The 23,186-nt window shown below is 47.1% G+C and overlaps 1 protein-coding gene across 1 annotated transcript in view; it reads left to right on the top strand.

The window, feature by feature from the left end:
- L1CAM (L1 cell adhesion molecule) overlaps window positions 1–23,186 on the top strand; it is a 96,519-nt gene that overhangs the window by 19,670 nt on the left and 53,663 nt on the right. The window contains 4 exon segments of the mRNA XM_033172699.1: window positions 4,294–4,481; window positions 18,788–18,802; window positions 19,065–19,170; window positions 22,381–22,577. Coding sequence (XP_033028590.1) covers window positions 4,391–4,481; window positions 18,788–18,802; window positions 19,065–19,170; window positions 22,381–22,577 — 409 coding nt within the window. The 5' untranslated portion in view covers window positions 4,294–4,390.

Raw genomic sequence — 23,186 nt, 5'->3', positions numbered from 1 at the left:
CCATAGCTGCCCCCTTGGCTCCATCTGCATCCCGGCTGCTGTTCACTGCGCCCCTGCCGTGCTAACAATATAAGCCCCTCGCTTGGTAATTGCCAGATGAATAGAGGAAGGCAGGAGACATGGGAGGGAAATGGGGAGTTGCAGTCAGGGAATGTAGGGGACCATACGCATGATGCAGGCTTCCCATCACATACCCACCGACATTCCTCAGATGAAAATAGGGACATTTCTGACTCTCCCCTGCCCAACCGACTCTCCTCAACCCCACATTTTTTGTCCTGTCCCCCCCCCCAGCAGAGCATTTCCATCATAGCACACATACCCTGTACCATCCTGAGAAAACCCCTTCATCCAGATTTTATTTGGTAGATTTACAAAAAGAAAAACACACACCAATAAATAAATTTTAGAAAGGGGCAAGAGCAGATGCAGGCTCACAAAGCATTTTTTAAAACAAGAAGAAGAAGAAGAAGAAGAAGAAGAAGAAGAAGAAGAAGAAGAAGAAGAAGAAGAAGAAGAAGACTCCTGGTGCCCTGCTCCTCTCCGCTGCCCTTTTCTTCCTGCACAGGGTGGCCCAGCCCTCTGCCTGCCCCTCAAAGCTGGTGCACCACATGGTGACAGCCTCTCCTCCTCGTCACCCCCTCTCCAGCAGTCACTATGAGCTCCCCAAGGGGGGAGGCTGGCAGCAAGGGCCATGGAGATGCCATGGAGGGGTAACGGGATGCTCTTTCACAGTTGCTCCTGCTGCTCAGGACAAGTAAGTACCAGCTCCCTGAACTTGGCGCTGGCAGGAGAAATAGGGATATTCCAGGATCAAATCAGAAGCCAGGGTGGCTTTCGAAATTCTGGGACTGTCCCTGGAAAATTACTTGGAGCACATGCCATCAGGCACCTAGGTGGTCACTGCAATGGCAGGATGGTGGGCTTGATGGGCCTTTGACCTGATCTAGCAGGAATCTTCTTACATTCTTAAGAAATGCCAGCACCCATTTACAAACAAACCACTGACCACCAGCATGCGCATGTGTCTTTGTTTTGTTGTCTGCATTGTTCTGCTGGTCAGGAGGGGCAATTCTACTGTCCTCTTGCACTTGATATCCATTCAGAGAGAAGCCAAGGAAGGGAACCAGTTCACATCGCTCATCAGAATGTTGCAGATAAGTCAGCAAATGGTCATTTGTATTGGTTTCACCTTTGGTAATTTTAGCAGTGCCTGGAACGGAAAAACTGTTCAGCGCTCCAGAAATGGATTGGATTGTAGAATCTGGAATGGGTCCCAAAGTGCACTCCAGGCATATACAGGGAAGCTAAACGTGCCCAGTTGATGTCGCCAGACCATACTGTGACAATCTGCATGCTCTGAGGTCACCACTGGAACAGGAAGAAGTTGATGTTTCATTTCTAGCTTGCTGTGCTGGAGGTCTCTGAAGATTCAACACACACACACCTCGTGATCTGAGGCTTCATGGCATAGTGCAAGATAGATGATAACATTGTCCTGCTGCCTTGTTGGAGGGCTCTGGGCACACAATGCAGCATCTAACACAATTTCGTTTTTTCTCCTAAATTTATTTCATTTAGAAATAAAATTAAACCAAGCACAGGGCTGTCCCTGAAGCCCAACTAGGCCATTCTGCAAAGTGGTTCCAGGGCTGGTTCAGATGTCATCCTAACCTAGCCAGTGCTCTAGCTTTTGGACCAAATTCCATTTGCCAGGAAATATGTCTCTGTCCTCATATTCTGTAATCTAGATTTGCAGAAATCCAGGGCTAGATCACCTATTTATGTATGCCTAAGGTCCCAGGTTCTGTCCTCGTCATCATAGGGGGTTGGACTGGATGGCCCTTGTGGTCTCTTCCAACTCTATGATTCTATGATCACCAACTAAAGGGTTGGAGATGCTCTGGGCTGGAAAAAGCCACTGCTTCAAATCTTGAAGAGCTTCTGTGAGTCAAAGTACACAAGACTGGGCTTTTGGGGCCTATGCTCTGACTCACTAAGAAGCAGCTCTTTATGGCCAGCAGAGAAATGAACAGCTATTCTACTCATGAGTTATGGCAGTGGTGGAAATACCACCCCAAAAAAGTATTTGTGAGTCAGTGGGGTTCAGTGGGGCTGCTGGAATGTATGCATTAGATTCACTGGGGGGGGGCTGATATCATCTGGTTTTGGGGTGTGGCTGCTGCTGGTGGCCTGGAAGCACCCTCCTGTATGGAGGGCTGGTTGTAAGGGTGCTGGCAGGCCCACAGAGTGCTTCTGTTGTATAGATTTTATCTTCAGTGGAACCATGTCCTGTGTGCATGGGCAAAGTCCAGCCCTTGGGTGGGGGGAAATTTAAAATTGGGGGAAGTGGTGAAAAAAAAAATAGCCACAAGCTTGCGTCTTCTGCAAAATGTCAAGAAGTTCTGAGCTTTCTGTCACACTTCCAGCACCTATCATCCATGACCACTAGGCATGGGGCTGATGGGAGGGCCAAAGGTTCCTCATCCATGCTCTAAAGTGACCAGGGAGGCTAGCTCTGGACAGCGCTAAATAGAGAGGCAGAAGCCTAATATTTGTTACCTGGGCAGGGAGCAAATTTAGACCCGATTTCACTGGTGTCTCTAAATGCACCCTTTTACTTTCTTCCATATACTGTACACAAGTGGCTGCCATTCATTCATCTGGGTCATGGGGACGCAGCTGTGAAGAAGGCAAAGCCTGCCCTTCACCCCTTGATTGGCAGAACCTGCTTTCACATATATCACCTGTCAGAATTACAGGATTTTAGCTAGTAATATCAGAACAATCAGATGTGGACCTGACACATAGGACTGTCCAGTCAGTCAGTGATGTGAAAGGAGCATTACAAAATGAGACGGAAGTACTGACATTACAATTAGGAAAACGGATTGAATATTCCCCACATCTGAATGCACTCCTGGCGTCATGCTGATTAAGAGCATGAGCTGGGAAGTCTCTGTCTCAAATGTTTCCATCTGCTGTGAATCCATTAGATAATGTTAGGCTGGGCCTGCACAACTTATGTCCGACCAAACCAGATGCAAGCCATGTCTTATGGCCTGGCAGGCTGTTTAGAACATGTTCATGTTTATGCAGCTCCAGGCAGGCAGCAAACTGTTCAGCCTACCAGTGGGGGACCATGCGTGGCTGATAAGCTCTGTGTTTGACTCGGAAGATCAGAAGTTCTACAGGCTTCTCTTAGGCAAACTCCTTCATCTGGAAGATTTTAATAGGCTTGTTATATATATATATAAAAGATTGTGTAAGCACACCCACCATGCTCCCTGGAGAGTTCAGTTTCTTGGGATTCCTTTGGTTTTCCTGGTGGTATTTGTCTGGACTTTGCCCTATGTACAATGCAAGCGATGCAGCTAAAACCAGGAAAATCTCAATCTCTCTCTCTAGCGCCTCTGTATCTTGACGTCAGTAGAACCTCTGGAACTACTGAACATGAGGTTGTACTGCAATGCACAGTTTGCTTGCTTAAAAAAAATATTCCATTCATCAGAAATATGTTAGGGGAGAAGGGCAGGAGATGTATGGAAATTGACAATCAGTGGATAAAGAGCACAGCATCAGTGTGAACTATTAGAATTCTGCCTTTCCCTGTATCTGTTTATCTTTCCATTTATAATAATATATTATTATCTCTCCGCTTTCTTTCCATCCTCTGCACTCACTCTCTCCCTCTCTCCCTCTGTCTCTCCCACCCTCCCTACTTTGCTATCTCCATCCATCAACCCACTATTCTTCCCCTTCCACCATCGCCTCTCTCCTTCTCTTTCAGCCACCAGCCCCCATAAACCTTTCCTCACTCACCCGCCCTCCACCCGCTCTGCCTTCTTGTGACCCACCCTCCCTTCCTGAACAAAAGGGCCCCTCCCCTTTCCTTTCCGCCTTGAAAATACACGGCACCCTAGGCCAAGACCTGCTACATCTTGCCTTGACTTCGATTTCAGGACCTCCCTTCTTTTCTTCTCTCTTTAGTAATCCTGCTTTGTTGGTGGGGGCGGTCTGGGACTGGGGATTTTGGGCTAGTGGTTCACCCACTTGTACACACAGCATGCTCCTCCAACAAGTTGGAGTGAAGGCTGGTGGAAATAAATAAACGCAGAAGGCATCATTAACTCCCTCTCCTCTCCAGCTCCTTTTTGCTGCCTGTGCTGTCATCCTTGGGGGAAAGGATGTTTTGTGGGGGAGGGGGAAATCATGATTACACAGGGTTTCCCCCCCCCTTTTTGCTTTACACTAACGGTCTCTTTCTCTCTCCCTCCCTCTTTCCTCCCACAGCCACAAGCCACAGTGGGGGTTGCATGCTGTTTGCTCCCCTTTTGCTGCGCCACTGCCCAGAGTTGGTGAGAGGCCCTGGCCAGGGGTGCCAGGTGAAATGGCTTCAGTGCCGGCTGGTTTGCTGATACTCTGGCCGTTGGTTCTGCTCCTCTGTGATCCAGCAGCATCCATCGAGTTCCCCAAAGGATGTGAGTAGTGATGGCATCAGTATCTTTCCTCCTGCGTGTGGTTTTGGGAAGTGGTAGGGTGGGGTTTACTACTGCCGCTTGTGGCATTTTCCCCGAATGTGAGAGCTTGTGGTGATGGTGGTGGATTCTGGCCATGTTTTGTTGTGTCAGAACATGTGGTTGGTTCTTTTCAGACAGTTTGCATTTGTATTTCTTTTGCAATTCTTGTTGGTTTCTCAGAGCCCTGTTCCAGGCATTTCTCTCTGCTTTTATATTATCACATAACCTTTGGTAATAATGCCTCCCAGCTCAGTCTACCTGCCTGCCTGCTTTCCTTCCCCTAAACCTTGGGTGCAGCAGAGAGGAATTCCATCTGGAAACTGGGAGGGAGGGGTAGGTAGGTAAGAGAGATGGGAGACCTGCAACGTGTTGCCGGGGGGAGCTCCCTAAATGCCCTGCCCCCTAGAAACTACATAGAGAAATAGTACTACTCCTGCCTGCTTGAGGAAGGTACTAGTGCCTTGCGACACCAGCAGTCATTAATCCAATCCTCACCCTCATCTCAGACCTATTTGGATGGCTAGCACCCAACGTGCTTCTCACTAATGAAAGGGGCAAATTCTGCCAATTGTAACAGATCAGGAAGCAAAGGTTTGAGAATGAATGTAAGTCTACAGAGATGTGCATCACTTAAGGTGTGGATTTGCAGAGCTTGCAGAAATGGAGACAGAAAGAGGAAGGAAGCATGGGGCAATGAAAAGAAAGGTGGGGCTATACCCAGCTGTTGATTCTGGCACTCACCCATCCATTCACCTACACCTTCCCTTTATGACCACATTTCTGTACATATTTTACATTTTGTGAGTCTTTAAATATATTTTGTGAGTCATTAAATATATCTTCTAATTTCTATAGTGCTTTCAGTGTGCAGACAACTTCACAGCGCTTCCTTCTGCCAGGCTCACAACTTCCCTCTTGAGATGGACTGTACATACAATTCCATGATTTGGACAGAAATGTAGGCCTAAGAAAGCAACTTTACCGCAACCATCCAGGTGTCTATGGCTGTGATGGAAGTTGACCCCTGGCCTTCTAGACTCAAATCCAAAAATCCTTCCACTAGATCACATTGCCATTACTGACACAGTTTCTTCAGGGATCTTTGTGCTTTTTGACTACAGTTTGATGAGTTTAGGAGTTATCAACCCCTCCTCCTTGTCCCTTCCCTGCTGAGGCCAATACTTCTTTTGACACTGGCTTGCTTGCTTGTTGCAAAACAGATTGCATGGAACTGTGCTTACAGGCAATTTCAGCACCAAGGACAGCTCTCAAGGCCTGGGAGGCAGGCATGCAAGAGCTGTCCTTTCAGCACTGTTGTGCAAAGGAAGCAGGGGTTAGATCAGTGATTCCCAAAGTCGCCGATACCCCCTGGGGGTGCTGGAACGATCCAGGGGGTGGTAGTAGCCTCAAGTGCAATTGGGGGGGGCGTTGAATAAAAATTAGGGGTTGGTGGAAGCACAAAGAAAGAAGAGAGGACAAGAAAATTTCGAAAAACCGTTCTTACGTGTTTCATCTGTTGTGTAATGACGCTTACTGCCAGGTCAGTCACTGTTGTGGGATGGCAACAATGCCTCCCCTGGGTCTGGAGGTCATGCTGGAGGTGAGGGGTTTTCCCAGTCATGGGTGAACCCTTTTTGGCTTCACCCAGGCTCAGGAAGTGGATTGCAACTTGTCTGCCTATTTGGCCAATGGCAGGCAAGCTGTGCTGCTGGCCTTGCCCCTAAGCCGTCAGGGGGCAATGAGTAATTTATTTTCTGAAAAGGGGACGGTAGGCCGAATAAGTTTGGGAGCCTCTGGGTTGGATTATCAGGAAGAGGGCAGAAGAAAGAGAACCTGTGTTTCCAATTCAGCATCCCAGCCCCTTCCCCATCCCTAAGAGGTGGAAGTCAGTAGGTCAGCAGAATTTATTTATTTCATGAAATTTATACACCACTTGATTGTAAAAGAAACCTCAAAGTGGTTTAGGTAAAGGTAAAGGGACCCCTGACCATCAGGTCCAGTCGTGTCCGACTCTGGGGTTGCGGCGCTCATCTCGCTCTATAGGCCGAGGGTTTACAGACACACAAAACAAAAGTGGTTTACAGACACACAAAACAAATCAAGAAAAAATTACAACACTTTAAAACATCCCCCAACCCCAACCCCCAAAGTGTAGAATGGAAGCGGCTCCTTCCATCCTGGCTAGGTGCATGTTGGAAGCGCTTCATATCCTTGGAGCCAAACTAGACCTGATGGTGGCTATGAGGGCTGGGCTGGGGAGCTTTTCTTTTAGTGCAAAAGGGGGGTGTCAGTAAGAGGATGGGCAAACCCTTGCTTATCTCCCTGCAGCCCACGGGTGGGGGGCTACTGGCCTGCAGGCTGAGTGTGGCACATGGTGGTCTCCCCATTCAGCCCACAGCCTTCTGCTCCTCCTCTCTCCCCACCGCACAGAGATTAAAATAAAACCAGCCTCCAATTGGGGACAATGGAAACCTGATTTCAAGCCTGATTTCCATGCATTTTGGGGAGAGGATCATGTCTGGGGAAGGGCTAGGGTTAACCCTTCCCTCCCTTTGCACAGGGACGCCCCATTACCAGCACCAGAAATTGTCCCTACATGGCAATGAGACTTGAAAACAGTCAGACAGTATCAGCCTCTCTTTTGCCAAGGATCTTTCTCCCACTCAGCTGCCTTTGGGTAATTGGAATGAATTGGACAAGAAAAGAGCCTTTAAGGAAACAACTATGGATAGGTGTTCTCTTTTCGCTGCTTTTAAAAAAATAAAAATACAGGACCCTTCAATTTTGAATTTGATTAGGGGAGACCTGGATCTAAACTAATGGCTCTCCTGCTGTCCCATTTACTTGTCCCTTGGCTTAAGTGCTTTTGTGACTGAAAAGGGATGAATGGCATTTTTCTTTTCTACAGAGATGATTGTGTGGCTTATGCTGTTCTCTCAAGTCTAATTTTTACCGGGGTGGAAAACCTTGGTTTGGGCTGTAGAATGCAGGTGGGGACTCACAATGAAATCTCCCCACCCCACCAAAAAACCAATTTGCACATGGAAAACTAGCATGTCAGGGAGGTGAGGCAGAATTCAATTAAGTTGTGGAACAAGGTCCACTCATGCAACTCCCTCTCTGCCCCCACCCTCTAAATCTGCTCTGGAGGATTGCGGGAAAAACCTGGAACAAATTTAGAGGGTGCATGAAAGGAAGGAGAGGGGGAAGTCCTTTGGTATGAGCAGACCTCATTCCACACAGGCACACGCATGAGTTCAAGCTTAGTATTCTCCCTGACCTACCAGTTTTCTGTGTGAGAGGTTTATTTATTTTTGTATGGAGAACCAATTAGTCCAAGAAGCCCCGGTCTGTAGTTTAAATTTCTCGTGACTGAATGTTCCTTCATACAAAGAAATGAAAAATTCTCCCTCACTTGGTTGTTCACTATGTGGAATATATTTTTGTGTATGGAGGAATGTGACTTCAGCACCTGCAATATGAAGTTGTGGATCTCAGATAGAGGTGTACCTCTTTGATGACGACTGGGCCTCAGATGCCCTGGTCCTGTGTTATGGGTAGATAGGGACAGCTGAAGAACCTGCATGGGAAACGGTTTCTATGTCTTTGTTGCTGGGGCTCTCAGATGTGCGCTGGATGCACAGCCACCTTTTTCAAAAGTGTTGTGAAAAGCATTGCCATTTGCGCGAAGGTCACGAGGGTTGAGTGTGTGGAGGGGGGGGGTTCCTCTGTGTGTCTTGAGCTATGTGGTGAATTGCTCCCTGGTGTAATGCTCCCTCTGCCATCCTTTCTCCTCTAGGCTTGGTTCTGTGGCCAATGGGGCTTCTGTGGGAAAAGGAGAGGGTGGCTCCCAAGTGTGAGTGAGGCGAAGAATCAATCCAGCAGCAGAAGACAGCCCAGCCTGAGGAGATGGGTTTAGAATGGGGAGAGTCAGGCCCATGCAGAGGGGGGAAGGCGCTGGGGTACACTTGCCCCAGGCCACAGAGGACTTAGCCAGACTTATGCTGTTATACTAACAATACCCCGTGCCTCCCAAACGGACTGAGGACTTAATGGGCAAAATGGCCAAGGGTGAAATGCCCATGTCTGGCCTTATGCACTGCAAGGCTTTGATAGTAAAATCTGGACGAGCGTTACTGCATACTAGCACATAGCGTCAGTTCAGATTAGGTGCTGCTGCCATGGTGGCAAGTTTCATGAATAAGATTCCTGCTGCAGGCCTCAGACAAGCTCTGCATGGGTTTGGTTGGCAGCATCTGTGACCAGCACGATCACCCATTGGGAAGGAGGCTACAGAGCGGGGGCTGAATTTGTCACTGAGGACAAATGCCAAGACATCCATTGTGTGTCCATTGTGAGCTTCTGTTCCTGTAGAATCTACAAGAACAATGTGGACTGTTAGAAGTGGGGCGGGGGACGAGGCTACCCACTTGTTGGCATTTCTTACTGGGCTATTACCATATTTGGGTGAGAGGGCAGGAATGTTTTCACAAGCTCTTTTGGGGGCAGAAGTCAGAATTACTTGCTCACCCTCTACTCCAGACATGGCTGAATTCAATTTCAGGGCTTCACGTTCTAGTTTACTAAGAATAGACAGGATTTAAACTCCAACCTCCACAGCATTTCAGAGCCTTTTGCTTCATGTGCTATGACTGGAGCTGTTCTCTTCCCTCCTCCAAGGAATTCACACAAAAGTGATCTCAATCCTATCCACACCCGTCTTTGGACGTTCCTTTCCGCCAGTTCTGCCTTCCATGTCAGGCGACTGCTTTTTCAGTCCAGATATTTACTTGCAGGAAAGTCAGGCTCAACTAATGCCAAACGTGTTGCTGAGTTCAAATGATATCTCTATTGCATTACTCATTGTCTATGGAATGAGCTATTTTGTCAAAGGCAGGAAATTATTTTTGGCCCCGCATAATTTGTTCTTTGCAAATCCACATTGGATTCTTGCATGCTTTACAAATCAATTGTTTCCTGATTTTCCTCTGACAACTTCAGAGGGAGCGGCATTAAGCTGACAGCATCTATAATTTGTTTCCCTGGCCGCTTTGCCCTCCTCTCTCCTGCCAGAGCTGTTGAGCCTCCTCAAAGATAGTTGTACGTGTTCCTGGGATTTCTGTAACTAATTCCTTCTACACCCAAGGGTGTTGTTCCTCGGGATCCACTGACTTGCTTTCATTCACAGTCGAAAAGCTACATTACTGTGCAGCCAGATAGCAGCTTTAGAAGGAAAGCTCTGCTCTAGGGACCCTTTTTGGGCAAGGAGGAATGCTGTGCTTTTCTTAGCCACTTTATCAGCTATCCCTTTTCCCATATACCGGTAATGAAATGTGATGATGCTGGGCTTGCTGCAACTAGTGGGAGACAGCAGTTTTTGAACAAACCAACACTGTAGGTTGAAATCACTCAAGTGCTGGAGATGGAGAGGGGAAAGGAGGGAAGAAAGAAAAGAAAAGAAGACCGGTGTTGGTGTAGATAGGTGGCGACTCACGATACCCTCTCAGTGATGTTCACGGCCTGATTCATACATAACCAGAGTTCAACAATCTGTGGTTTACCACAAGTGTGGGGAACCTGTGGCTCTCTAGATGCTGCTGAACTACAACTCCCATCATCCCTGGCTAAGCTTGCTGGGGCTGATGGGAGTTATAGTTTAGCAACAACTGGAGGGCCATAGTTTTTTCCACATCCAGTTTACTGGGAATGAAGCACGTCTGCTGGACTGGTTGTCTGCCATTCAGGTTTCTCCTGCTCCCTTTTTCTGTGCCTAGGAGGAGGAAGCAGAGCAGGAGCACTGACTTTCTTGGCATTGTGTGCAAACTGGCACTTGTGGTTAATTTCTCTCCAACAAATAATGAGATCAAGCCAAGAAGAAACTGGTTCCTGCGGCTTGCCTCGAGAGAAACTAACCATGAACTCTGGTTTGCACATAATGCTATTCCAGGTCTATTTCCTCTTGGTCTGGCAAAGGAACGAGGAGCAGGCACAAATGTGAACAGTGGGTACCAGCTTGCTTGCTCATTTCGCTAAGACCAAGTTCGTTTCATTCTGGCTTACCATTATGTGCAAACTGGGAAACAGTCTAAGATTCTATGGGTTAAGAATGTAAGTTATGAGCCAAGAAATCCTGAGTTTCATCTCTGTCATAAACTTACAAGGTAGCCCTAGGCAAGCTGTTCCCTCTAAGCCTCAGCCCCATCTGTAGAGAGGAGAAAGCAACAGTCGCCTACTTTACAGGGTATCTGCAGCCACTCCAGGCTTTCTGATCAATGGACCTGTACTTTACATTTTTGGATGCACACCTTAAAAACAAAATGTAATGTGTGAAAAGCCTTTTTTAATTATTATTTATACCCCACCCATCTGGCTGGGTTTCCCCAGCCACTCTTGTCGGCTGCGTCTGAGTACCTACTGTTTTTTTTTATATATATACAAGGTGTTGGGAGGGGACAATCATTCCATATTCATTGCAATAGCTCAATACCTGCTATTTAGGGAAGAGTGGAATCTTCTTTCTTAGTTTTGCATACTCTCTAACATGTCGCCAGTGATGTCAAGTATCCCGTTTTCCCCGGGATTCTCCCTTATTTCAAGTAGTTTCCCGCTGCTCTCCCTTATTTTTTATTTCCCTTAAATTTCCCATTTTTAATGGAAGCAGCTCCTCCCCTGCTGGCCAGGGACTGGGTGGGAAGACCTCGCCTACTTGGAGAGAAAAGTCTCAGCCCTCAAAGCAAGTGGGAGCTGTTTCCCGTGCTTACAGGGGGGTGTATTCCTCCCCCTGCATCAGCCCCTATCCGTTGCCGCCGAGCCCCTCAGCCGGCCAATAGGGTTAGCTGGCGGGCGGAGCCTGGCTGCCTTTGAGCAGCTGCTGCTTCCTGTCCTGTTTTGATGGGATCAGACAAGAAGACGATGGGGCTCCATCGCGCGGAGCACATGGCTGCCCTCCTCTTTGCTGGCTGCCCTCCTCTTTGCTCCGCTCTGAGCCCGCTTGGCGTTTACATTGCTGCTCCGCCCACTTTTGTTTCTGGCTCCGCCCACCACAGACATGTGACTGTCCCCGGGATAGGTGAGACTACTGATCCCTTATTTTCAAATCTGAAACTTGACAGCTCTGCATGTCGCAGCCCAAAGCTGGGATGTGTGTCTTCTAGGGCGTGCTCCCGAGCAAGTCATGTGACCTGCTTGAGAGTATGGAGCCTCAAAATGCAATTCATGGGTACCATGATAGTACTCTTGTGGATTATTGGATACCGTGCTCTCATACGTTTTTAGACACTGTGCTCTCACATGTTTTTGGGTGCCATGGTCTCGTGTGACAGCAAGGAACCAAAAAATGGGATGTCCCAATTTAACCAGGACAGTTGAGGGGTATGAGGAGCAGGTGTGGTTCAGGCAGAAGTTGTAAGACAAAAGTTGGGGGTCTTTGGCCCTCCAGTGGATGATGATGATGATGACCACTGGTTATGCTTTCTGGAGAGCACACAAGTGCCCTCATCTCTGTTTCAAGAGTAGGCAGGGCTGTCCCTGCAGGGTGGATGTGGGCCTGGGTTTGATGAACTCAGTGCCCCTTCTGAATGGGAGAGAGGGGAACAATATCTCTCTCTCAACTTTTTTTTCCAACTGAAAAGGCTGCAATTGGGGACAACAGAAATTGGGGAGTGGCTGTTGAGGGGGAAGAATGTGCTTAATCCTTTCCATCCCCCACTGCTTTTCTGCTCAAAATTACCTCAAGCTTCCCAGTGCTTTCCTAATTACATTGAAAAAATATATGTACTTTTTATCGTGCCGTCACGATGATGATTTGTGGTCATGCTTGCCTCCAATGTAATTATATGTGATCCTGTTTTCAACACCCTTTGTGCATGCAAAGGTTTTTCGGTGCAGATACCGCTCCATTTCCATGTCCTGTAACTTCTTGAAATCCTGGAACTTTTAATACCAGAAATGATCCATTTTCTCTTCTGTCCTGCTTTTGTTGCTGTATAATACAGTATCATCGTCATCGTCATCATTAATTTACACCCCACCTTTTCCCCTGATGGGACTCAAGACAATGCGGAAACACTGCAGAACAACTAATAAAGCAGAATGGCATGTGGACAGTCCATTCTAAACCCACTGGTAGAACACATATGCAAAACAAAAACCTTGCCCTGGTCTAGGAGGTGGACTAGTATGAACTCTAGACTGCACTTGCAACTTGCTTCTTTCAGGTCTAATGTGCGAGAATATTTTTTGCGCTGATTTGTGTGGAGATGAGACTCTGACAACCTGCTCTTCCTTAATTAATTTCTGCCCTCAAGGAAGCTCACTGCTGTTGAATACAAATTAAAACAATCCAGAATTCAATTAGAATCCAAACAATAAAACGACAACAGAGAAGCAGAACTAAAAGCCCCACATGGCCCCAGCAGAACTAATCTGGTCTTCCTCAGAGGCCCTGTGGAATAAAAAGCTCTTGGCCAAGCGATGAAAGTCCCAAGGTGTAGCCAGCTTGATGGCCCTTTAGTGCAGGGCTGAGGATGCCATTGGTCTACAGCTCCCAACACCCCTCGCCATTGGTCATGCCAGCAACATCTAGAGGGCACCAGGTTGTGGAAGGCTGGCCTATAGCGAGGAGAAGCCCTTGAGTCATCCCTGCAGACTCTGAACCAACAGTACTCACATTCAATAGGATTTTGAATGTAGATGCCCCCCCTTCAAATCCTGGCACCTGCAGGTTAAAAGGTTTATGGATAGCAGAGCTGGGAAATTTCTTTGCCTAAGGGTCACATTGGATGCAGCATTAATCACCAGAGCTGACCCTCGCAAGCTTGATTTTCCTTTACAAATATCAGGCATGCATGGGTGGGGGGAGGTTGATCTGGATTGGGGTATGTTGTGCAGAAGGAAGAGGGCTTTGACCTTTGCCCTTGCACAGTTCCCATTTGGATCAGCCCCCTTTCCCCATGGCTGCTGTTTGCCATTGGTGCTGACGTGAGGGGGCAGAGTCCGCAGCAGGACCACCTCAAGGGCTTAAAGCCCCTCCTCCCACTTTCTACCCCACCCTGTACTTCTGATCCGGAACAAGCACAGCAGGCCAAATCTTGTCATAAGCAGCTGCCCTTTGCTGAGTCTGGCCCTTGGCAGCAGCTCTCCAGAGTTTCCATCAGGAAGTCTTCTCTCAGCCCTCCCTGGAGATGCTGGGGATTGAACCCGGGACCTCGTGCATGCAAGGCTGGGGCTCTAGCACTGTGGCCAGTGTCCTTAGCAGTGCATCTAGTTTGATCCTGGATGCCTTTTGTCTGAACCAGCAGCCTGGCTCAGTGTAAGGCAGCTCCTGGGTGTTTTATGGCATTACTCTGTGCTAGGAGATCCTAAAAGCCTAAACATCTAATATATTTCATTCAGAACTGAACAGAAATGTGCTTGAACAAAAAGGGGCAAATGTGCCAAAATGCTATTTATTTCCATGATGCTTAATCAAGTTTTCAGAGTGCATAAGAAAGGCACAGAGCTTCAATTTGAACAATCAGCGCCTTGTTGTGCACTTGCTGTGTGTTGTCGACAGGACGTTTCGGCTGCCACCAAGTTTCCGCTGCCTCGCCCCCAGCCTGACCCGTCTGCAGGGCATCATGGCTACAACTGGGGGATTCATTGGGGCCCCAAGCAGAGCTGGTGGGACCCATAGCATTGATGGATCATTGGGGGTGTGGTGGGGGGGGCAGGGGCAGCTAGAATGATGGGGCACCAGCAAAGCAGGGCACCTGCCTCTCCAGTTCTTCCAGCCACGTTCTTCCCAAGCAATGGGAGACCCAGTCCAAGACTCATGCTGGGCTGCAGCCCGATGATATCAGGCCAGTATGTTTTGCAATAATGTTTTGCAAATGAGTTGCAAAGCACAGGCTCGATTTCTAGAAAAGTCTCCTGTCTCTCCTTGGAACTGAGGGTCATCAGGTTCAGAGCTATATGTGCTCAATCTGTATTGTTTTTGTTTTTTGTGGCATGTACCATATTTTTGTGCTTTTATATTGGAAACTGCCCTGTGAATTTTGGATTTAGGGCAGTATAGAAATAACAACAACTCATTTTATATAATCAAACCCCAGCCATCTGGGCTGAATGGATGTTCCTCATCTTCTTAACCAACACTCTCGGTACTTGCTTACAAATTCAGACTGTACTGATCAATAATCCATTGCCCATGATGTAATACAATCCTAAGAGTGTTTACTCAGTTCAGTGAGACTTGCTTTCTTGTCAATGTTTTTAGGATTGCAGGCTTAAACTATTTTGCACTAAGTGAATTTAGCAAACTTTAACACTTTATATATGGTGATTCTTTCTGAAGCTAACCTCTTGCTGTGAAAATTTTAGCTGTTGGTAATAGATACAGTAGAATTCCTCTTGGGATCCATTTCCCAATCCCTTTAGGAATCAAGGCATCTAAGAAGGGAATAATGCCTCATGTTTTTCTAATAATATTGAACATTTCCTTCCCACTTTTTTCCCTTTGTGGGGGGAACATGTATTGCCTTTTTGGATTCAAACATTTTGAAAAGAAGTTACGGTTTGCATGATTTAATTTGGAGCGCTTATCCAGAGGCTGTGAGCTCTCCTGCAGCTGCCCCAGTCTCACCATAAGGCCTCAGGGTCTCTCCCTTCCACCCTGGCTCCTTCCTGCCCCCTCCCCCCCTCACTCTTCATGTTTGTGTCTCTCTTCTCCCACCTCCCCTTATGTCTGGATGAGCAGGCAAGTGGATCCCAAGAGACTCTATTCCTCCTCTAATTGGATTGGAGCCTCTTCCCAACCTGTCGCTGACTCAACCAGAGGCAACGAGCTTCCTCCAAGAATCAATTCAGCTTGTATTGAGGGAATTGGCAGCCCCCCCTCTCTCTGTGTGTGTGTGTGTGTGTAAAGAGGCAGCCAGCTAGTCAGAAGGCTAGCTGGATTTTTGGTCTGATCCATGGCATATTGGGAGGATCCCATCCCCACAGCCCTGGTCTGAACTGTGAATGGATATTTACAAAACTAGTTGTGGTTTTTTAAAACTACACAACACCCACTCACAGTCAAATTGCCAACTTTCCCAACCATCCATGGTAGCTGTGCTTTTGAACAACAAACAGCTTGATCTGTAGCCACTGGCAGGTGATTCTATGAAAAGCTTCACCTGATGTTTTCTGTGCATATAGTTGCCATTAAATATGACCAGGTCATATGGTCAGTTGCCAATCCTAGTCACACGCCCTCCAACATTTCTCTGATGAAAATAGGGATGTTCCATTCTATAATAATAATAATGTTATTATTTATACCCCAGCCACTCTGGGCAGCTTCCAACATATATAAAACATAATAAAACATTAAACATGGAAAAAAAACTTCCCTATACAGTACTGGGCTGCCTCCATACCCTCTAACATTTCTCCAATGAAAATAGGGATGTTCTAAGGAAAAGCAGGATATTCTGGGATCAAATCAGAAACAGGGACGGCTTCTGTAAATCAGGGACTGTCCCTGGAAAAGAGGGACACATGGAGGGTCTGTAGTCAGTGCTACACCAGGCTAGCCACACAATTGGGTTCTGTAGCCAAGGGGAGAAGAGGCGGCTACCGCCCCCTCCAAAAGTGGGAAGCCAGCTATGCAGGGAGACAGAGCAGCCAATCAGTGCTGGTTGACCACTGGGGAAATGTGAAGGGGAGGAGCCTTTGGTTTGCGTGCAGAAGGTCCTAGTTTCCGCACCCAGCGTCTCCAGGTAAGATGGACAAAGGTCCCTGCCTGAAACCCTGGGGAGTTGCTGCCTGTCAGTGTAGAGAGAATACTGGACTAGGTGCTCTGATTTGGTAAAAGGCAGATTTCTGTATTCATATAATCTTAGAATTGCAAAGTTGTAAGGGACTTTTATGTCCCATCTGCCATCTGATTGGCATATCTATATATATAGATATATGCAGGCTGCGTACACATCATACATTTTAAGCACGTAACTTCCCCTGGGAATTGTAGTTTACCCTTCACAGAGCTACAGTTTCCAGCCTCTTTAACAAGCTACAGTTCCTAATATTCTTTGGGGAAAGTGTTTTAAATGTATTTTAAATGCCTGCAGGAGTGGATGCACTATATCCAATCCCACAACAGGGAACAACTACGCATGCTTTTGCTGTTCTGCATGTGCACCTACACACATACCATCCCCAGTCTTCAAACATGATACCTCCTGGTTCACTCTCCATTTCCTATTTGGCTCTCCAAAATGGTTCCAGAATGACATTCCATCTACCCAGATGCCCCAGTGCAGGATCCTTTATACAACTGCTCCTGCCACCCCCACCCCACACAGCCACTCCTATAATTCACACTGTGTTGTGCCCCAAATGGAGAACAGAAGCCCACCACCACCACCAAGGTGTCCTCAGAGCAAAGAGCTTGAGAAGTGAACTGGGTGAGCCCAGCAGTCTGCTCACAGAAGAAGAATAGAATTGTAGAGTTGGAAGGGACACTGTGGGCCACCTAGTTCAACCCTCTGCAATGCAGGAATCTGAACTAAAGTATCCATGACAGTTGGCCATCCAACCTCCACTTGAAAACCTAGTCTAGTCTAGCTCCTGCATCCTCAAATTCCAACTCTTTCCAGAACTCTGACTGTGCCAGATCAAGATGCAAAACAAAATACAGTGGTACCTTGGATCCCAAACTTAATCCATTCCGGAAATCTGTTCCAAAACCAAAGCGTTGTCTAACGAGACAATTGGTCCACAAAATGAAAGCAATAATGTACTGTACTATAAAATAAATAAGACAGTATTGTAGCTGATAAAAATGAAAATTAATGTTTCTTACAAGCACTGATGATAGTCATTGTTTGGATGGGGGGCTTTTATCCATTTCTGCAATCAATCAATCAGTAGCTGAACTGGGTTCCACACAGTCAAAAGACAAGTCACAAAAGCAAAGTCACAAGACACAGTCAAAAAAACGAAAAAGCCACACAATCAAAAATGCAAAAAATAGGAAAAAGAAAAGCTCCAAATATTATCACCTCTGTGTTGCGTGAGTGATTGGGACTCAACAGCCGACAGACTCAACAGGAAGCCTCTGATTAGCAGCCGGGGGGGGGGGGCGGGGGGCGGGGGGGGAAAGCTCAATTTACAAATGAAACACACTCAACAGGAAGCGGAACATGTTCAGCTTCCAAGGCAAAGTTCACAAACCGGAACACCTCCTTCCGGGTTTGTAGCATTTTATTTCCAAGTTGCTCATAAACTGAGCTGTTCTAAAACCAAGGTACCACTGTACTGCTTTCATTCTGGTTGGTGGGTATGACTTGATGATGTTTGTTCACCATCAGCAAGAAGGCTGTACAAAACTGAGAGAGGATGTTTTATTCACATTGGACCTTATTAGTCCAGCCTGTACATTTTGGGTGCCTCCAGACTCACACTATTTTGATGGGAGGAATTCAAGCACATACCGCAAATTTAGGTTTGCATGTTAAAAAACCTGAAGCACTCAAGTGCAAGAAATCTGCATTAAAAAAAAAAGAACCTGACATTTTGCAAGTTGGAAAGTGACAGGTAAATGCTTTGGAAAGCATGAGATGAATGCATGACTAATGAGAACACCCTGAAAGCAAATCAGGATGAATACAGGCCGTACCCCTGCAGATCAGAACAAATGCCCAGTGAAGACCAGCTATAATCTAACTGCCGCCTAAGCTTTGTGCAAGCAAATCAGGATGAATGCTGAACAAACAGGCCATTGGGAGGAGTTCTTTTGCCACATGAATTGCCTGCCACTCTACTGCTCCCCCATGGAGCGCCTCACTTATTCATGACTTGTGTCACATAGTTGCATACCTGCTGTTCTGCACAGCAGCTCCTCTCTAGCCACAAACCACCCCACTCTCTAGGACACACACAAATCCAGTCAACGCACACAGTGGTGCCCCCTAACGTGCAGACTGATGACCATTGTCCACCCCCGGGCACTCAAACTGCAGAAAGGCACCTGATTGTCCCATGTGTGCCTGTCCTGTCCTGCAGAATTTCATCTTGTACACTCCCCTGTCTTGTATACTCCAATTTCATCTTGTATGCTTCCTGCCTCAAACACACTCATTTTGCATACCTATGCTCTGATTGTGCTCCCCCCGCTTTCCCCATCTTGCACGAAAAATTGCATGTTCTATTTCCATGCTGTGCAGTGATTTGGTGAAATGGCCACTAACAAACACTTATTTTCCTCTTTCTCTCTTTCTTCTGTTGCTTCCTGGCTGGTGCAGTTGACCGGACAAACTGTGAGTCTTCATGAAATGTTATGTGAGTGTGTGTCTGGCTGCAGGGCGGGAGCAGGACAAGGTGAAGGGCCAGTCTGTGTGATTGCGTTGTTGGGGAGGGGTCTCCTACCATGTTCTGAATCTGACTTACACTTATGTTTCTGCAAGGTATAACCGTTTTATTGCAATCTGTGCAGGACAGGCGGGGGGGGGCTTCAAAGGGTGGCCCCCTCCATCTTATGGGTCCTGGTTGCTGATTCTTGCTCCCACCTTGGTTTTCCAGTACTACAGCCACCTGAATTCACAGAGCAGCCAGATAAGAAGATTGTTATTTTCCCAAATGATGAGGCCACCCTGAAATGTGAGGCCACTGGGAATCCCCCAGTGAAGTGAGTATGACGAAAATACCCTCCAAAGTGCATTGACTTTAGGTTGGTGTGCTGATATCTGCACCATACATTTAAAGGGCATTGTAGTTTACTTCCCCACAGAGCTACAGTTCCCAGCACTCTTAACACACTGTATTTCCCAGGATTCTATGGGGGAAGCCATGTGCATTTAATGTGCTTTAAATTTATGGTGTGAATGTGACCTTACCAGATAGGATGCGGAAGATCTGTCACTGGATCTAGTCATTTCTTTTTCTGTTTTTGAAAAGCAGTCATGGTGGGGAGAGGAGTCAGGGGTCAGATTGGACTGGTGCTGTGTTGTGTTGCTGGGGTGGGGGGTGGGGAGAGTGAACCTTTTCCATCCAGGATGTTTCCCCTGGTTGAAATTGCTCCCCCTTCTCAGGCAGCTCTTAGAGGGGGCAGAGACAAGGACAGGCACTTGTGTTGCTGTGATAATCATAGGTTCAGGGCTGAGGATTCAGCACAGGAAGAAAAGGTTAGGTCCCAGCACTATGCATTCATTCTCATTTTGCCCCCCCCCCCAATCACTACCAGCACTGGTTTTAAACCAAGTCAAAGATGTCAGGAGATCTGATTTCAGATCTTCCATGTCACTCTGAGTTTAGCTCTCAGGCACATTTGCTTGATGCCTGCTGCATCTTACACCTGGAAGGAAACACAGTGGGGGCATGCTAAGTGTAAGGAGCACCCACCTGCAGAGAAGCTGACCCCCAAGTCATCTCTGCCTCCAGTCGCCCAGGATACAGAGACATGGATGAACTGCTGCCCACCTTGCCCCCTGCATTGATTGATTATAAGGAGGCAGTAGGCAAAGTAGGGAATAGTTTGGGAAGCCTGCAAACTAGATGTTTGGATTGCTTTGCAATTTTGTGTTTTTAATGTGCACCTGTAGAGACTTCAAGACTGGGCTGTGAACCAGAGTCCCTGATTCAGGTCTCCACTCTGCACTAAGAAGTCACTAGGTGATCTTAGGCAAGCCACTTAGCTACTGTTTCTAGAAAGCTATCGGGGGGATTTTGGGGGGCTGAAATTGGGGAGCAGTCAGGGAGTGGGGATTTCAGTAAGAGCTCACCTACTTTCCTCTCTATTATTCAAGCACTCTGTGTGTGTTTTCTTGGGGCGGGGGGATGCAGCTAGAAAGGAACCTCAGGTAATGTTTTTAATACTCAGGTGTATTCATACAGAAATAGGCAGGCTTTTGTATCCCTCAAGTCTAACTAAGCTAAGAAAGGCCTTAAAGGTTTAAAACAACAGTTTTGGTTCTCCCAGAAACTGATAGGGAACCATGGCAGCTGTCTGAATACTAGCAAGATGTGGTCTCAGTGGCTAGTGCTAACCAGCAAATCTAACCATTGTATTTTGCAGCAGTCTATGGCTGCAGTCCCATGTGCATTTACTATGGAGTAAGCCATAGTCACCTAGTGAACTGAGCAGTACTTATGACTGAGTAGATACAGTATGTATGCATTTTGCTCTGTGTTTCTCAGTGTTCTTCAGAAGGTACAATATTTGATCTTGACTACTGAATTGCTAGTGATATACCGTAACCCATGATACTTTTGGTCACACGCTTGCAGATATCAGATCTTCTAGATACTTGCTAGGGATGGGGTCAGGGAATTCAGTTTAGTTTGCATGTTTGCAATTTTGCCACATTTACATTTTCTGAAACAACAAATGAACTGAAATTCCTTCAAAATTCATATGTATCTGAATTTTGAGTTGCAGTTCTCCAACAAAAAAGTGTACATATTGGGGGAAAGGTGTGCATAAAAATGGATATATAAAATAACATACAGAAATGCAACATATCAGTGGGAATTGCTTGCAGAAATGTGTATTTTAGGAAAATGGCTAAAATGCTGTCAAACATTCATAAGAATGTTTTTTTTTTAAAGAATACCACCCTGCTCATGTATGTGTCAATTTGGCAAGCTAAACTTGTTGTTGTTGTTGTTGTTGTTGTTGTTGTTCAGTCGTTCAGTCGTGTCTGACTCTTCGTGACCCCATGGACCAGAGCACACCAGGCACTCCTGTCTTCCACTGCCTCCCGCAGTTTGGCCAAACTCAGGCTAGTTGCTTCGAGAACACTGTCCAACCATCTAAGTTGAACAGTGTCCAACTTAGGTTTAGAAAAAAAAATGAGAAAATGAGAGAAAGTGAAATTGATATATCCCCTCAACCTTCTGAACTACAGTGGTACCTCGGGTTACAAACACTTCGGGTTATAGGCTCTGCTAACCCGGAAGTAGTACATCGGGTTAAGTACTTTACCTCAGGATGAGAACAGAAATCATGCTCTAGCAGTGCGGCGGCAGCAGGAGACCCCATTAGCTAAAGTGGTACCTCAGGTTAAGAACAGTTTCAGGTTAAGAACGGACCTCCGGAACGAATTAAGTTCGTAACCAGAGGTACCACTATACAATGTTCTGAATCAAAAACAAAATTCCAAATTTTGCCAAGACTCAAATTCCTAATAAAGAATTAAAATAGAAAGGATGTATGCATAAGAGTGTATATTTGTAGAAATTCTGTTTCTAGTGCATTTTTTAGCACCACACTTGACTATTTCTAAGCCAGAACACATTCAGCCCTGGGTTTCTACCTCCCACCATAGGATCTGGTCTCTCCAGTGCTTATGAGACTGGATATTGCATAGTGCTCTAAGCGCAGCTACACTCTGTTCCTAATATCTCTTTTATTCGCCCTTATGCTGCTCCAGTAATGTTCCTCACCTTACTCTGACCTTTGCTCAGCTCCTAATCTGCTTCCCTGCCTTCAGCTCAGCTCTTGTGAATATGAGAGAAATTATTGTCCCCCTGCCTTCCATTCCCATTCCCATAACCATCCATTCCCACCATTGCTTCCCCAGTCTCACCTCCCCCTACTGGTGCATACTGGTTTTACATGGGCTCATCACTGACAGTCTCCTAGAAGAAACACCCTCCCTCCTGCCCTGTTTCATTGCACCCCCAAATTTCTGCATAAATCTCCCTCTCTAGGTGGCTTTCCTGCCAGCTGCAAGCCTTAGAAGTGATCTTTCCGTGAAAATGATTCCAGCTCCCTCTCATGTGTATCTCCAAAATTCCTGCCTAAAGAGAAGCTTGCTGCGTTCCTGATCTGTGCAGCAGCCACTTGTGTCCAACATGGTCTCCCTTTCATTCCTGATGCAGCTTCTCTACTTGGCAGGTTCCGGTGGACCAGGGATGGGCGCGAATTTGATCCTGAGCAGGTGCCGGGGATGACGCAGCGGAACGGCAGAGGGACCCTGGTCATCACGACAAACAACGGCAATACGGCCACCAAGTTCCACGGGCGATATCGGTGTTATGCCAGCAACATTCTGGGCACTGCCATGAGCTCCGAAAGCCAAATTATAGCTGAGAGTGAGTGCCCAACCCTCGCTCGGTGCCCCTCAGTCTCCCCCAGCATGGGGTCCCTGCTTCAGCCCCACCCGACCCCCTTGCATGTGGACATCCGCCAGCCCTGCCCCACATCACACCTCCAGCTGTACACCATGCACACCCACCCTTGGCCTGGCCCAGGCTTGGCTGATGTTGCTCATTTCTGCCACACAATGACTGCAGCTCTGTGCATACGCACACAAACACTCATGTATGCTGCCATACACGCGCACACCCCCCCCACCAGTTATCTGAGTAATAAATTTCTCCCCTCCCCCTCACAATAAATGTATATCCCCGGCTTCTCCCCCCCCACCTCCCCTTTTACCTGCCTGGACTCCCTGGAGTGCAGCCAGTTGCTCTTGTTTCCATGGAAACAGTTGCCATGGATTCATGGTGTCGGGGTGATGTAATTGCCAGTCCTCTCCATCAGCACCTCTGTGGGCCCCTCCCCCACCCTCTGGCTTGGCCTCGCCCTCCCCATGCCTGCCAAGGAAGGAGTTAAAACAAAAGTGTGGGGGGGAGCGGGGGGGGGGTGAGGTGGGGGAGAGGAGACACATTATTGATCCTGACTGTAACCACAAAAGAGAA

The sequence above is a fragment of the Lacerta agilis genome, chromosome 16 (genome assembly GCF_009819535.1).
Source record: "Lacerta agilis isolate rLacAgi1 chromosome 16, rLacAgi1.pri, whole genome shotgun sequence".
In the NCBI taxonomy this organism is placed as follows: Eukaryota; Metazoa; Chordata; class Lepidosauria; order Squamata; family Lacertidae; genus Lacerta; species Lacerta agilis.
The sequence above is the reverse complement of the archived record's forward strand: the minus strand, read 5'-3'. Positions and strand labels throughout refer to the sequence as shown.